The sequence below is a fragment of the Galeopterus variegatus genome, unplaced genomic scaffold (genome assembly GCF_000696425.1).
Source record: "Galeopterus variegatus unplaced genomic scaffold, G_variegatus-3.0.2 Scaffold338, whole genome shotgun sequence".
Lineage (NCBI taxonomy): Eukaryota > Metazoa > Chordata > Mammalia > Dermoptera > Cynocephalidae > Galeopterus > Galeopterus variegatus.
Window position 1 is genome coordinate 315,583 of NW_007726449.1, and position 15,549 is coordinate 331,131.

At 40.0% G+C, this 15,549-nt stretch overlaps 1 protein-coding gene across 1 annotated transcript in view; it reads right to left on the reverse strand.

Moving 5' to 3' along the window:
- Positions 1 to 241: 241 nt before the first annotated feature.
- LOC103586441 (FRAS1-related extracellular matrix protein 1-like) overlaps positions 242 to 15,549 on the reverse strand; it is a 27,298-nt gene continuing 11,990 nt past the window's right edge. The window contains exons 5-10 of the mRNA XM_008567724.1: positions 11,091 to 11,414; positions 8,437 to 8,545; positions 5,677 to 5,808; positions 2,447 to 2,791; positions 1,610 to 1,752; positions 242 to 645 (exon numbers count right to left, since the gene is read on the reverse strand). Coding sequence (XP_008565946.1) covers positions 622 to 645; positions 1,610 to 1,752; positions 2,447 to 2,791; positions 5,677 to 5,808; positions 8,437 to 8,545; positions 11,091 to 11,414 — 1,077 coding nt within the window. The 3' untranslated portion in view covers positions 242 to 621. The remainder of the gene's footprint in view (positions 646 to 1,609; positions 1,753 to 2,446; positions 2,792 to 5,676; positions 5,809 to 8,436; positions 8,546 to 11,090; positions 11,415 to 15,549) is intronic.

A 15,549-nucleotide genomic window follows, 5' to 3' on the forward strand; every position in this document is an offset into this window, starting at 1 on the left:
AACAGAGAAAAATGTGATTCTGACTTCTTTAGAAACCCATTGGTCATAGGGAATGAACTTATAATTGAATCTATAGAGTCTAGTCTGATTTGTTTGCCAGTATTTCAAAATAATTCTGTTTTAAAAAGTTTTCATTACCTTAGTCCTTATTGTAGAGGGAGCTGATATCTGTATTTGTGTGTATGAAAAACATGATTTATAAAATACTTCACGACAAAAGAGGAAAAAAGTTGTGAGATTTTTATTTAAAAGTGACATGTGGTCTGCTAAAAGTGATATGGTATTCTAGTCAGAAAAATAACTCATGCTGAATAGATACACAGATTTCGAAATAAACTCTATTAGTTAACATTTTGAACACCAAATCAACTAAGGTCTCAAGCAAAAATTGAATCTAGAAATGACATGTAATACATTGATTAAAGGAAGGGGCTATTATTTGAAAAGCAGTTGACTTGTTAGTCAAAAAGCAGATGAATCGAGGCTTCTCTCGTTCATTCTTCCTTCCTTCCTAACAGGGATCACCTACTTCTTTCAGTTTCTGAGCTCTTGGACATCATTCTTCCTGATCGTGCCCTTCTGTTATATTCTTGTTAGCAAACAGATGAATAGCTCGAGCATCTATGCATTGGCTAATGCCAGTGACTGTGACATCATGAGAGGCATTATATGACAATTCAGAAACATGCTGTAAATAGTCATTCTAGAGCAAGTTCAAGATATACATGCTACCTTCCAAGATAACAGGTACAAAACATGTAGCAAAAAGTACAGTACATAGTAAGTGATCACTTAATTTCAGCTTTCTTTTTTTAAAACCCTTATTACCAGCCACCCACCCCCCTTGCAAGGAATCTATCCTTCTATAGTTGTCCAGACACTACACTGACTCTATTTTCTGCGATTTCTATACGACAATGCTTGCTTAAACCTATTTCTGCATTCTGTATATGAGGGTACTTCAAAAAGTTCATGGAAAGGTTTGTATTATCTTTTAATTCCATTTTCCATGAACTTTTTAACATACCTTCATATTTAAATGATATCCTTTAGTGGTAGTAAAACTCTTAGATCTTCAAAGATGACAACAAATAGTAGCTAATTTATTTATTGAGTGTTTACCATGTACCAGAAAGTTCCATACTTTATGTGAACGGTGTCACTTACCCTCACAATAACTCTGTAGGAAGGTTCTATTATTACCTGTTTCACAGATGAGGAACCTGAAGTGCAGGTTGACCAATTAATGTCAAGGTCAACAGGGAAACTCAGGAAGTCTAACTCTAGAGCCTTTACTTTAATCACTATCCATAAAGAAAGTGTGTTCTTCAGTGTTAGAAAGCAAGAAAATTTTGTGAGGTGTTCTATATAAAAGGATGCCATAGTTAAGTAACCTTGGAACACTGAGTATGTAAAAATTCACAAAACTCTTTAGAAAAGTAAATGCTTGAATTGTCCTGTTGTGAACAAATCTGCTTAATTTTACTTAATCCATTGCTTCTCAAACTTTGAACCTTGAACATATTTCCTTATGGTTTCCAATACCATCTCCCAGAACTGATAATTTGTGTACAAGACTTTGAGAGAGTGTTTGGAAATGGTCTCTTACCTGTGGCAGTGAGAGATTTGGAGGTTCATGACTGTCATACAGGACAAATTCAAAAGAATCTTCAAAGATTTCTCCACCAAAATGACGATAGTAAATTATCCCATTAAATAGATCTCTCTGAAGAAAGCCAGGAACAGGATAGCCTATTGGGTCCACAAAACACCACATACTTTTGCATAAGTCTACCAGATGTTGGGGTACAATGATAGTGGACTTATCTCCAAAAGACTTCTCTGCCTAGTATGTTGTATGCACCCAAGGAATCTATATTAAATGTTTTATCAAAACTTATAAATAATAAAGCAGAAAAACTAAAGTTGCTCACCTGTCTTAACATGTAGAAAAATAAGCATTAAAAAAAATTTGCAAGAAAGTCTTATTTCATAATATACAAAATGACACTAGCTACTTACTTCATCCCTATTTTGTCTAGCTCCTACCTAGTTAAGAAGTTATGAAATTATTCTAACAAGTTGTAAACAAACGTTATTCATGAAATTACTCTATCAATAATGTAGAATAGGTCAAGCATCTCTCTTCAGACTTATTTGTCCTATCACCTTGGTTGGCAGACAACTTTTCATAGTGTAATGGTTACCTAGAGGCTCAGCTCTGGAACTTTCTAGGTGAACAACTTTGGATAGATCAGCTTAACTTCCCTAAGTCTCAGGCTTCCTGTCTATAAAATGGGAATAGTAATATTATCTTACTTCATAATCTTGATGTTCAATCTTAGCACAAATTCCGACACAATTTCAGCAAGCCCACAGGGTGCATAGAAAGCTCTCTATGGAAGGCTCAATTCAATTTATAGGATCTTAACTTCCAAGAACTTACCTATCAGTCCTGGCCCTGGCTTCTTCATGATCTCTCCAGCCTCTGGGGCTTTTGTGATATTAAAGTAGATGTAGTCATCACTGGAGTCCATGTCTGAAGCTCTCAGCATGGATCCCTGGATCAGTATGGTCTCCCCCTCTTCCAGTTCAATCACAACATTGGTGATGAGGAATGGAGGGCTATCATCTTTGGGCAAGATGTTGATAGGAAACTTGTGATGGATGCTGTGATGGCCATCGAATATCCTGAAGATCACAAAGTCTTTGGTAGAGTCACTGTCATCATGGTGATAGCGAACAACTCCAGCCTGAAGGTCAGCCACAGTGAAGAGAAAGCCTTTCCCCCCTAATGGAGAGAGCAAAGGTGGAGCAGATTGAACCAGGGAGCACAGAGGCAGCAGCTGCAGAGAAAGCACCACTACAGGACAGGGTGTTAAGGAAAATGGTGCAGCCCATAGTTCCCCCATCTGGAAAAACACTAGATTGTTTGGTGGGCTCCAGGACACGACAGATCTGGTTTTGTATACTGGCTGTAATGCTTATTAGCTGTGCAAACTTAGCAAGATATTTTATTTATTTCAGACTCACCAATAAAACAAAGATAATAATACTGTGATGGTTAACTATATGTGTCAACTTGACTGGGCTAAGAGATGCCCAGATAGCTGGTGAAATATTATTTCTGGATGGATCTGTGTGGAGGGTGTTTCCATAAGAGATGAGCAGTTGAATCAATAGACTGAATGAAGACAATCACTCTCACCAATGGGGTGGGCATCATCCAATCCATTGAGGGCCTGAATAGAACAAAAGGCAGAGAAAAGGCGAATTCTCTCTTCTGAAGCTGGCTTCCAACTTCTCCTGCCGTCAGACATTGGAGCTCCCAGTTGTTGGGACTTTGGACCCTGGGACTTACACCAGCACCCCCATCTACTCCTCCATACCCACTTTGCTTCTCAGGCCTTTGCTCAGACTGGGAGTTACACCATCAGCACCCCTGGTTCTCGGGCCTTTAAACTAGGACTAAATTACTCCACTGGCTTTCCTGGTTTTCCAACAGCATATCATGGGACTTCTCAGCCTCCATAATTGTGTAAGCCAATTCCCATAATAAATCTCCTTTTATATATATATATATATCCATATACATCCTATTGGCTTTGTTTCTCTGGAGAACACTGACAAATACAAATACCTATTTCATATTCCATAGCAAGGATGAGAGAACTTAAACAATACTAACTCTACAGTGAATGCTGGATATTCTTCATTGTTATCATCCTACGTGGCAGCAGTTCTCAGAGGAGTGGTCTGGAACCAGCAGCATCAGCACCATCTTGGAAGTTGTTTGAAATGCAAATATTCAGGCCTCACCCTGGACCTACAGAACCAGAAATTCTGGAGGTAGGTCCCACCAATCTGTGTTTTATCAAGCCCTCCTGTGGAGTCTAATGTATGCTAAAGTTTGAGAATCACTGGCTTAAAGGCTGAGAGCTAGAGTTTTCACATCAAACAGATGGAGTTGAAATCCCAGTTTTTCCACTTTCTAGGTATACAACCTTAGATAAGTCAACTACTTTTAAGTCTCAAGTTCTCCACTCGTAAAATAGGAATAATAATAGTATCTCACTTCACAACATTTACATGAGATAAAATGAGATAAAGAATGTGAAATGGTTTGCATAGTATCTGGCACAAAGTAAATACTTAATAAATGTCAATACTAGTTTCTACCTCCTCCAAGCCCAGGGAATCTGCATTATGAGCTATCACTCCCCATTTCATGTGTACAGTATTAATAAACATGCTTAATTTTCTGCACAGACAACTACAATTCTTGATGTCAGGTGCACTCTCCTCACACTATATGGCTGTATTAAAGAACTTAGAGAATAAATGATTAAATACTAGTGTAAGGGACACTACTATTTATTTGCCCCATAGCCATTGTCTGCCTCTTCTTTACTACAAGAATCCTAGTTTTATTTGGCATGGCATTGTGACTATTTAAAAACACTTAGGTTGGGCCGGCCCGGTGGCGCACTGGATGGTGCGCCGCTTGGGAAGCGCGGCGGCGCTCCCGTCCGAGGGTTCGGATCCCACATGCAGACCGGCTCCCGCTCACTGGCTGAGCGAGGCGCGGGAGCAACGCCGAGGCTTGCGATCCCGTTCCCGGTCCCCGGTCCGGTACGGGGGCAACACTGAGGGTTGCGATCCGTTGCCGGACACGGAAAAAAGACAAAAAAAATAAATAAATAAATAAAAAAAAATAAAAACACTTAGGTTCCCAGCCTTTATTGCACCAAGGGGTTGTTCGTGACATTGTCTGACAAGGAGATGTAAGTGGAAGTTGTTGCATTGGGCTCCTGGGAAAACTTGCTAAAGACAGCAAACTTAGACAGCATGGTTTCTTGCATTGTCCCTTCTATCTCCTCCAGCCTCTAAGATATGAAGAAAATGACTCTAATTTTTGAGCCATGTAGTTGGGATTCTCTTACATGGGGCTGAACAACCACTCTAACTGATACCCCCAGATTTAAACTGCCCACCCACTATCCTGAGATTAGGCAGGAGAATTTATCATGAATTTGTCATTTTATTTCAAAATTCCCTAATCACAAATGATGACAAATGAGAGTTCTCTTTCTGCTTTACAGTCAGCCTAAGAGGATAATTGAATTCAATCCTCTGATCTCATTACAAGGAATTGATGATTTTATCATGAAGTATGAATATTATTTTTATTGGGGCTATTATTACCTTGTTAACCACCATGCTTATTAGTATAATTATAAATTTATTTCTTTTAAATTATGACAACTACAAATAATAATATAACAACATCATTATTACTAAAGTATTAAGAAAAATTTTTTTTTCTGTTTTTCAATAGATTTCTCTGAAGCAGAGAAATGAGGGAAGTATTTTGTCTTCCAACAGGTACAAGACAATCAGTTAAGGAGTATATTTAGAAGAGCCCTACATGGCGTCCAGAAAGCAAAACTGAGGTTTAAATAGTGAGCCAAGCACAAGGTACCTTTCATACATAAATGGTATCTTGAGCATCTTAACACAAAAGCTGATGGTTTCAAGATCTCCAGGTTTTCTGGATATGACAATTTCATTCAGAAATGGGACCCAAGAGATGCTATGTACATGCTGTTAAGTATGATTTGCTTTTGAAGAAAACACTTCCTGGGTCCTTTTCTAAGTTACAAGTCGATCGTTCACCTCTTACTGTAAGCCGTCCATGCTGTAGGCCGTCCACAGTGACTAACTGGACAGCACCAATGTCATCATTGTCAACAATCTGAAACTGTTCCCAAGTGAGGGCCCGAGACTGCCCCTCCAGGAGATCCAGACCTACAAGATAAAGCAGGAAAGTGTCTTGGAAAGTACTAGGACATGCTGATACACCTGCTTAAAGGAAAGATTAATGAATTTCCACCTATGGAACTATCTGAAAATTGTATCTTCAAAAGCTTCTCAAGAAACTGGACTGTAGCTTTTATTTTTAGTCACATTAACTTCAGTCTGACAGCTCATTCCTTATGATATATCCTTTAGAAGCATGATGGTGCCAGAAAACAAATACTGAGGGAAAGAAGAGACATTATGTTCACAGTGGTCTCTAGTTCAAAAAGGTCCACAAGGAATTTTTCAAAGGCTACATCCAGATATTTTAAGTAGGCAAAAGAGTCAGAAGTGCTTTTTACATAGAATTTATGACAGCATATGTAGCCCACAGGATGGAGAACATAATGTGTAAATTAAACATGTAACTGCAAATATACTGTGTCAGGGGGTTATAATGATGATAGACAAGGTGCCTGACATTGTGCGATGAGGGCTGCATTTTAGTTTAGACTCTAATAAGGAAGAGACTTTTGTAACTAATGGAATTAAAATAAAACCTTTTCCTTGGACCCAGCATGCTGGAGGAAATCTGTGGAGAAAGATTTGCTTGCTGGTCAGAGCAAGAAGAATTCAGACTCGGGACGAATCGCTCCGGCTAGAGCTGTAGCATTGTCAGACATTCCCATTACCCAGCAGAGCGGGGAACCAACAGACAGTGGAGAATCTTGAAAGGGGGCAGAGCTTTTTAATGAAACAAGTTGATTGAATTTAAAGACAGTGTATTGGTGGACCTAGTTCATGCTTCCCCTCAAATCTGCCAGCTTCCTCTGCCTCCCTGGCCCGACTATTTGCCTGCTTTCTAGGTGGAGCAGCCCCCAGAGGGTTCCCACAGTCTACGAAATTGTACAGGCTTCCTGCCACCATTGCCTTGTCTTCTGAGGCAGCTGGTTACCTCAAGTGCCCTCTGGTCACATGACCTTTCTCATGACCTGGCCAGATCCTGCTCCAGGGGACCCCCAGGGAGTTTGTGCAGTGGCTGCTCAGAGGAGCCAGGTAACACAACCTGGAAACTTGGGGAGCTAACACCCAGTGAAGCAAACTGACCAATCAGACACAGGAAATGGGAGGAAACTGACAGACAGATGGTTCACCTCTTCCCCACCCCACCTCCAACTCTTCCTGCAGACACAGTGGTTCCGTCTCCTCCCTGGAGACATCTGCTTTATCTTATTGTAAAGCTGTGACCAGCTCAGCCACTCCCCGTTTTTATTTGCATCTCCCTTTATGCTTGTTTTCAGTGTAGTACATATTGATCTGCCTCAGGGTCTATTTTCTAGGAAACTGGGCTAAGGCATACAATATATGAATGAAAGAGAAAGAGAGAGAAAGGGAAAAAGGAAGGGAGGAAGAGGGGAAGAAAGGAGGGAGAGAAGGAAGGAGGGAGGGAGGGGGACAGCACCTACAAAGAATCTCTGTGACAGCAGGAAAGGTTCTGAAGCCACAAACACCCAGTACAGCACAGGACAGGACATCATGGGACACAGCAGAGGAGCAACCAAGAAGACTAGAAATATGCATAACAAAATACTAACAGTGCTTATGTCTTCTTGGTGGAACAATGAATAATTAAAAGCCTATTTAATGTATTCTCCAAATTTTCAATGATGGCACACATTAAGTTCATAATAAGTAAAAATTCATTTTAATAAGGATTCTGATATCCAAAGTCACCAACCCAGATGTGGAGTTCCTTAACCTAGGTGTGCCACACACACACACATATAGACTATTCAGTCTCTACACTCAAGCAATAATCCATGTAAACTGTGATTACTACTCAACTTTAGGTTACCAATTCCTTCTTTTCTCTCATTATCCCTCTAACAGAGGTAGAGTGGGATGTAGAGTCAAAATTATAAATCAAGACTGCTCGGCCAATGTTCTCCATCTCTACTGAAATTCACATGGCAATTCCTTTAAGCTGACACCTGAGAATTTAAATCAGACACATACTTTCCCCTTGATACAACTTACTTACCACTACTTATAAGTATGTTTTGAATGCTAATGATGTATTAGTGAGAAAAGAAAAAATTTAATTTACATTCCATATTTACATCTGATCTAAATATATACATCACATTGTAAGTCCACTCAGAATTGAGAGGCAGTGCAAAGCCTTTTTTTAGTAGTGTTAGTGTTTATTTATGTATTTTGGTTTCCATGCAACCCAACATAAAAATAAGACAATGAATTACAAAGCGTACACCTTCCTTCAAAGCCTCTAAACAATTTGAGTGAGAGACCTTATCTCTCTCAGTCCAACTACAGCTCAATATCACAAATAGTCACTTTTTTGCATCATTTAACTAAAAAGTGTCCTTTTGGCTTATCTCCTGCAGAGGAAAGAACTTGGCATCAGGATACAGGAGTCCTACATTTTATTTCTCACCCTGCCGCCAGGAACAAGCAAAAGAAAACAAAGCAAAAACAACTGTCCGATGCCCTTCATCTGTCTGGGTTTCAGTTGCCTCATATGTGAAATGGGAGTAAAATTACCTTTCTTTCCTGACCTGTCTACTTTCTAGTACTCCCCTCAGGGCTGTGCACTTGATGCCTTATATTGAGCTTTACCTGTATTCCAGGATACTCGGGGGGCATTTGTGTCTGCTGTTCTGATGGAGATGTGGACTGAAATAGGCACACTCTTTGCAAAGAAGAAGTCGTAAACCTCCACCTCCACCTATAAGCAAACAGATGCATGTGAACGACACACTGAGTCACAGCATAAGTACCATTAACCCTGGAGCGTACCCACAGATGGCAGCAAAAGCAGATTCAGGTTTCCGCTGCTCCCAGATCTCATTTTCAACAATCTGATTTCACATTTTCAGGTCCTAGACCTTGTTCCTTAGTTTATCGATATTTTTTAAATTTTCTCCTTTATAAAAGAATTTATTAATCTGAAATGAGCAAATTTACTGGAGAAGTTTCCCTGCATTTGCTCAGTCCAACATCAAACTGCTCGAATCTCTCTCAAAGGTAGAGGATCTAGAGTAAAGGTTCTCAACTGGGGATGATTTTGTCCTCCCAGGGGACATTTGGGAATGTCTGGAGACATTTTTGGTTTCACAGAAGGGAGGGGGGTGCTACCGGCATCTAGTGGGTAGAGGTCAGGGATCCTAACATCTTACCAGGCACAGAACAGCCCCCCCACAGCAAAAAATTTGCTGATCCAAAATGTCAATTGTGCTGCTATTAAAAAACCCTGAGCTAGAGGCATCTCTCTCACTAGAAATGTTTTAAAATATCTACATTTTATTTGCTCTCATGAAACCCGTAACTAATATGCAGGGGCTATATGGTAAGTCCTGAGCTTTATTATGTGCTATGTAGGTATTGCACCAGGGGTTTTTTATTTTTTGTTTCAGTAGTTGGCCAGTATGGGGATCGACCCCTTAGATGGGGATCCGAATCCCTGACCTTTGTGTTACAAGGCTGAGCTCTAACCAGCTGAGCAACTGGCCAGCCTCTGCACCAGATCTTGACAGAGAAGGATGAGGTAGAACACAGAAATGAAGGCATGCTGCCTACATTTGGAGAATGTGTGGTCCGATGGAGCAGATAAGAGAAATGATCAGGCAGCAATGCATCAGCAAATACAGAATACGAAAGAAACAGATTCAAGGGTGACAAAGTAACAGGCCAAAAACAAAACTCTACTGGGCAGGAGATGTCTTTTTTTTTTTTTCCTTTTTGTCTTTTTTCGTGACCGGTAACGGGATCGATGTCACGCCCGCACCGCGCTCTGCCAGTGAGCGGACCGGTCTCTATATGGGATCCAAACCCTCGGCGGGAGCGCCACCGCGCTCCCAAGCGCCGCACTCTACTGAATGCGCCACCGGGCCGGCCCAGGAGATGTCTTTTTTGAAGGTATAATGTAAATATGTATTAGGTTGGGCCCTCAGCCCACAGCTTCCAGCCCACAGAATCGGAAAAGTGCATGATCTCTACTGAGAAAATAAAGTCTAACGAAAATTCGCACATTTGGACAGGTTCTGCTTTAAGATTAAATTATACGATGCCGGAAAATTCACACTGGAAGCAGTCAGAATAGCGTCAGAATCTGCATGCTTCATTTGTGAGCTCGAGGTCAAACTGAACACATAATGAGAAATTACTTCATAACAGTGAAGGCATGAGAAGTGACAGAAGGAAAGAAAAACCAGGAGCCATGTACTACTGTGAAGGGAAGAAAACAAAAGCAAAGGGCAAAAGCACAGCATTTACAGTCTGCGGTCTTTTGCTTGCCCTTGAGGCTAAATGCTGAAAATGCCTCAATTACATGGAGTACAATTCGGTAACCCCAGGGACACTCGTTTTCCTTAATAAACCTGAACTCAAGTCTGCATCAATCTGCTCATTTACCTTTTCCCATCCTGTTTGCATCAACTTGCTGGTAGGCATTTAAGAATGTAAAGTGTTATTATGTGCAAGACTGTGACTCCCACTGGATACAAAACCAGAAGAAAGAGGCTGAACCTGCCACAGAAGGGATTTAGATCAGATAGAAGGAGGACTTTCCTGATGGAAAGTGTTTGATAGTGAAATTAGTGATCAAATGAGACTGTGGAATCTTCTACCGAGTCAGTGTTATTAACTAAAGTTAAGAATTAATTAATTAGTTAAACCCTCATAAAAAGCTCTCCCAAACAAAAAAAAAAGAATTTATTAATAAAAGAATTGAAAACAAAACTTACTTCTAACTAACTTGAACAGATTATGTAATACAGGAAGGCAGCTGAGGGCATCAAAGTTCTCAAACTGGTGAGCCCTGGGCCAAATGTGGCTTTCAGAAATATTTTGTAGCTAGCACAATGTTTTAAATTTTTTAGTTATGTTTTTTATATTAAAAACAGACTTTAAAAAAAAAACAGACATTTAAAAAATATATATATATATATATATACACACACGTACATATAGACTTCGAACTTCTCTTGACAATGAGAGTGTAGCAACCTGGGGCCCTCTGTGCTCCCACATGGCTGCAGCCAGCCCGAGCTGAGCAGTGGCTGCCTCCTGAGGTGCAGGGTCTCTCTTTGGTTTGGCACAGTGTCCCGTGGGTGGGTTTGCTCATTCTGAGCATCTAGTTTGCATCCTGATTCACAGCGATTGATTCTATTCTGAGACAACGAATGTATAGACGAACCTGAGGGTAATGGCAGTGGCCTTTTCAATAACTACATAAATACCAACTAGGCTAGAAGCTTTGCCTCTCTTCTTACCTCATAATGTCTCCTCTCAGAGTGGCTGCTGTTTGGTGGCTGATAGGCAATCTGCATGTCACTGAGATCTTTCCAGCTGAATGAGGAGACGGGTCTGGTGTGGTCCAACAAGTGAGTCACATAGCCCTGGCGCGGGGCTTTGGTAATGTTGAACACCAGCAAAGATTTGGGGGTCTCATCCTCTTCGCAGTCCAGAACTGATGTGGTCAAAGAGGTCAGGATGAACTGATCCACTTCCAGGATAAACATGGCCATGAATGCAGCCCTTGGAATCTGATTTGGAATGCCAGCTCTGATATAGACGGGCAACCACGCACTCTCTGACTTTTGAAAGGGAACGAAACACAATGGGGGAAGTCATATGAATAAAGCTGTACCATACAGGGTTAATGTTTAACAACGCCACTGCCTTGAGGATGTATCCAGGGTGATCTGAAACTTGGCTGCACATCAGAATCACCTGGGGAGCTTTTAACACATACCAATGACCAGGATCCATCTCCAGAGGTTCTCATTTAATTGTTCCATGGAGGGTACCAGAAAACTGGAATTTTTAGAGCCCCTTGGTGACTATTATGCAGCCAGGGTTAAAAAGAGGGCACCTATTTTTGGCATCAGAAGGAACTATGCTTATGATTCTGTCTCCAGCACTTAGCATTTGTATGACTTTAGACAAGTTACTTAACTCCTAATTCTCATTTTCCTCCTATCAATAGATGGAAATACTAGACTCCCAAGTACTGAGGAATAAACAAAATAGTCAAAGTAAAGCACATAGCAGTATCTGGCACACAACACCAACCTCCTCCAGCCATAACACAAACCTCCCCCAGCCACCCTGCCAACCTCCTGTCATGTGGTTTTAAAGTGGGCAAGGAACGGATGAAGAAAAAATGTCTTTATAAGTCAGTACTCATACAACTGAAGGATGGTTGCTCAGTTGTCTAGTCAGTCAGGCCCCCGGGTCTCCAAGCAAGGAGTAGGTATTGAGGACTGCAAGCGATCATGCAGGCTAGAAATGCATTCTCCCAAAATGAGAACGCTATGAGTAAGAGACCTGTTATGGTTTGAATGTCCCTTCCAAAACTCATGTTGAAATTTAATAATCAATGTAACAGTATTAAGAGGGGGAAAACCCAACCATGGCATTTGAAAGGTGGATCCATTGGGACATGATTAATGGGTTATCACAGGCATGGCACTAATGGCTTTATAAGGAGAGGAAGACAGACCTGAGCTAGCACATGAACATGCTCTTGCCCTCTAGCCATGCGGTTCCTTACACTGCCTCAGGAACTCTGCAGAGAGTCCCCACCAGTAAGAAGACCCTCACCAGATGCGCCCCCTGGACCTTGTATTTCCCAGCCTCCAGTTCTGTAAAAAATAAACTTAATTTCTTTATAAATTATCCAGTTTCAGGTATTCTGTCATAAGTGATAGAAAACAGACTAAGAAAAGACCCTCCAAGAAACCATGAAATTGCTTCATAGGATCTGAGATATCAACAAGTGCTATGTGTGAGAATCCTCATGGCAGAAGATGCTGGCTATCACAGGATGTGAGGTATCCCATTGTTGAGAGAATCAGGCTCAATTATCAAAGTCACAGTAGTCCAATACTGAATCTGAGGAAACTAAGTACCTGGAAGCAGAAGAATAATGGTGGCTGTGCTGGAATCAGTCTGTTCTGGTTTGTGGCATGAGCCAAGAGACAGAGAGCTGCTCTGGGTCATCCTGGACCTTGACCTTTAGGGGGCATCCTTTAGGGTGCATCCTTGGCCTTTAGGGGTCATCATCCTTCAGTTGTATGAGTACTGAGTTATGAAGACCCAAAATTCCAGCAGCAAAAGGCTGAAGATGGAAATCATATCCTAAGGGCTACAGGAGAAACTGCAAGTGACCACTCAGGCTAGAAATGCATCCTCCCAAGATAAGAAAGCTCCAGATGAGAGGCGCCTCAATGGGACTCCCAAGAGAAACCATGAAATTGCCCCCAAGACAAAGAAGCAGCCTTGAACCATCTGCTAGGCTCAGAGAACATGAAATCATATTCCATAAGTGCCTGATCACATAAGACCTCTCTCTCTAATACTCCCCCAAAACTACCCCACCACCAGCCTGGAATTCAGAAACTACCCAGCAAACCTCAGAAGAGAGAAGTGCAAGAGAAAAACAGGAAAGACAACCAACCCCTCCCCCTTCCTACTGCACAGCTAATGAGGACTGATGAATGACACACAGAGACATCCCAGGGTTTAGAGTATCTACTCGTCACGTGCCATTGGGAAAAAATTATTTGAAGATGCATAATTGGAAAATCAAAAATGGGGAAGCCATTATTGAAAAGGACTGGTGCTGAACACAGAGACCAATTAAGTCTAGAGTTAAGTCTAAATAAATGTGTTATTTTCAATATGTTAACAAAATAACCGCAAATGTCAAAAGACCTTACTTGAAATAAAAGATAGATGATGTAAGAAATAATAATATATAACTACCATATGCTACAACTTTAATTGCAAATTATATAAACAAAGCCCAAGAGGTGGCAATTGCCAGGAGAAAGGATTGATTGGCTCAATCTCATCCTACACAGGAAGGGGCAGAGAGAGCCCATTTCATTTTTTGACTTTAAATATTATAAATACAGGCATGTCATAAAACAGATTTGTTTATAAATATAAAAGTAATATGTAAAAGTAAAATTCTTATTAAAGAATTTTTTTAAATTTAGAATTAAATCCAGATAAAACATAAAGTGGAATAAAGGACTTTTGAATAAGTAAAGATAAAGGCAAAGAAAACATAACCTATTTTGCAAGACAAATTTTTTTTTTTTTTTTTTTTTTTTTTTTTTCCATGTCCGGCAACGGTTCGCAACCCTCAGTGTTGCCCCCGTACCGGACTGGGGACCGGCGACGGGATCGCAAGCCTCGGCGTTGCTCCCGCGCCTCGCTCAGCCAGTGAGCGGGAGCCGGTCTGTACGTGGGATCCGAACCCTCGGACGGGAGCGCTGCCGCGCTTCCCAAGCGGCGCACTATCCAGTGCGCCACCGGGCCGGCCCGCAAGACAAATTTTTTTAACTAGCAAGAAACTATAAAACAAAATGACAGAAAAAAATGTGTATTCATTATTACCATAAATATAAATAACTTATATTTCCTTATTCAAGATATTCTGGAATTTAATGAAAATATCCAATTATATATTCCTTACAGGAAAGGCACTTAAAATAAAATTATATAGAAAGATTAAAAGTAAAAAGATGATCCAAATTTCAAACAAAGATGAATTGAAGGCAAGAACCATTTAAAAGGACAATGTGGGTCGTTGATATTGATAAAATACTCAAGACAAGGATTCTTAAAAGCAACATTATATTTTATATTCTTCTGGCCAAACCAGTGGGGAATAGAGCAAAAATAAGAGGAATAATTGCAGAAAAAGAAACAACAAAATTATTATCATTAAGTGAAAGATATAATTATAGTCTTTAAAAGCCCAAAGCATTGAAAACTTTTTTTAAATAATTGAGTTCAGGGAAGAAGCCAGATAAAAGAAAATTATACCAAAAAAATTGCTTTCCTATTTATCATTAGTAACCAATGAGAAGATATAATGGGGGGAAATTCTATTTACAATACTTTTAAAAAAATAAACTGGATTTAGTAAGTGTGCTTGACTTACATAAAGGAAACTAGAAACTTTACAGAAACATATAAAAAGTACATTTGCCCAGATAAAGTGAGATAACTCATTTCTGGATGAGAAGACTCAGTATAGTAAATGTTCTCATATTCCAATTCTTCCTCAAATAATTTATAGTTTTAATCTCATACCGATAAAAATTCTTAGGGGCTTTCTGTTAGTCATTAACTAACATAAACATTTTAATTATTTATCTGGGACTAAGATCCGGTGAGAGTGGCTAAAAACATTTTGGAGAGGAATGATGAGGAAGAACTTGCCTCTAAGACGCTGAAGTGTATTATAATCTGTTATATTTAGAACAATGTGGGGCTGGCACAAGAATAAGTAGGTAAATTAACAAACAAAAGAGCCAGCCTTGAAATACTACACATTACATCTTTCTGTACAATAAAAGAATCATCTAAAATCAATAGGAAACAATTGTTCAACAAATAGGGTTGGAAATTGGGGCTATTTGGAAAAAACTCATATTTCACCATGCAATAAAATTTATCTCAGGTGGATTAAAATGGCAAATGTAAAGAAAAAGACCTTTAAAAATCTAGTATAAATTATGGGTGAATAGTAATTTAGTCACTTGATGAAGATGGACTGTACAACCATAAAATAATAAAAGAACAAGATACAGCACTTCATATATAGTATATATTCAATTTCATAAAACAAAATCAACTCTGGTGTGCATGTTTCCCCACTGTGTGTGTGTGTGTGTGTGTGTGTGTGTGTGTGTGTGTGTGTGTGTGTGTGTG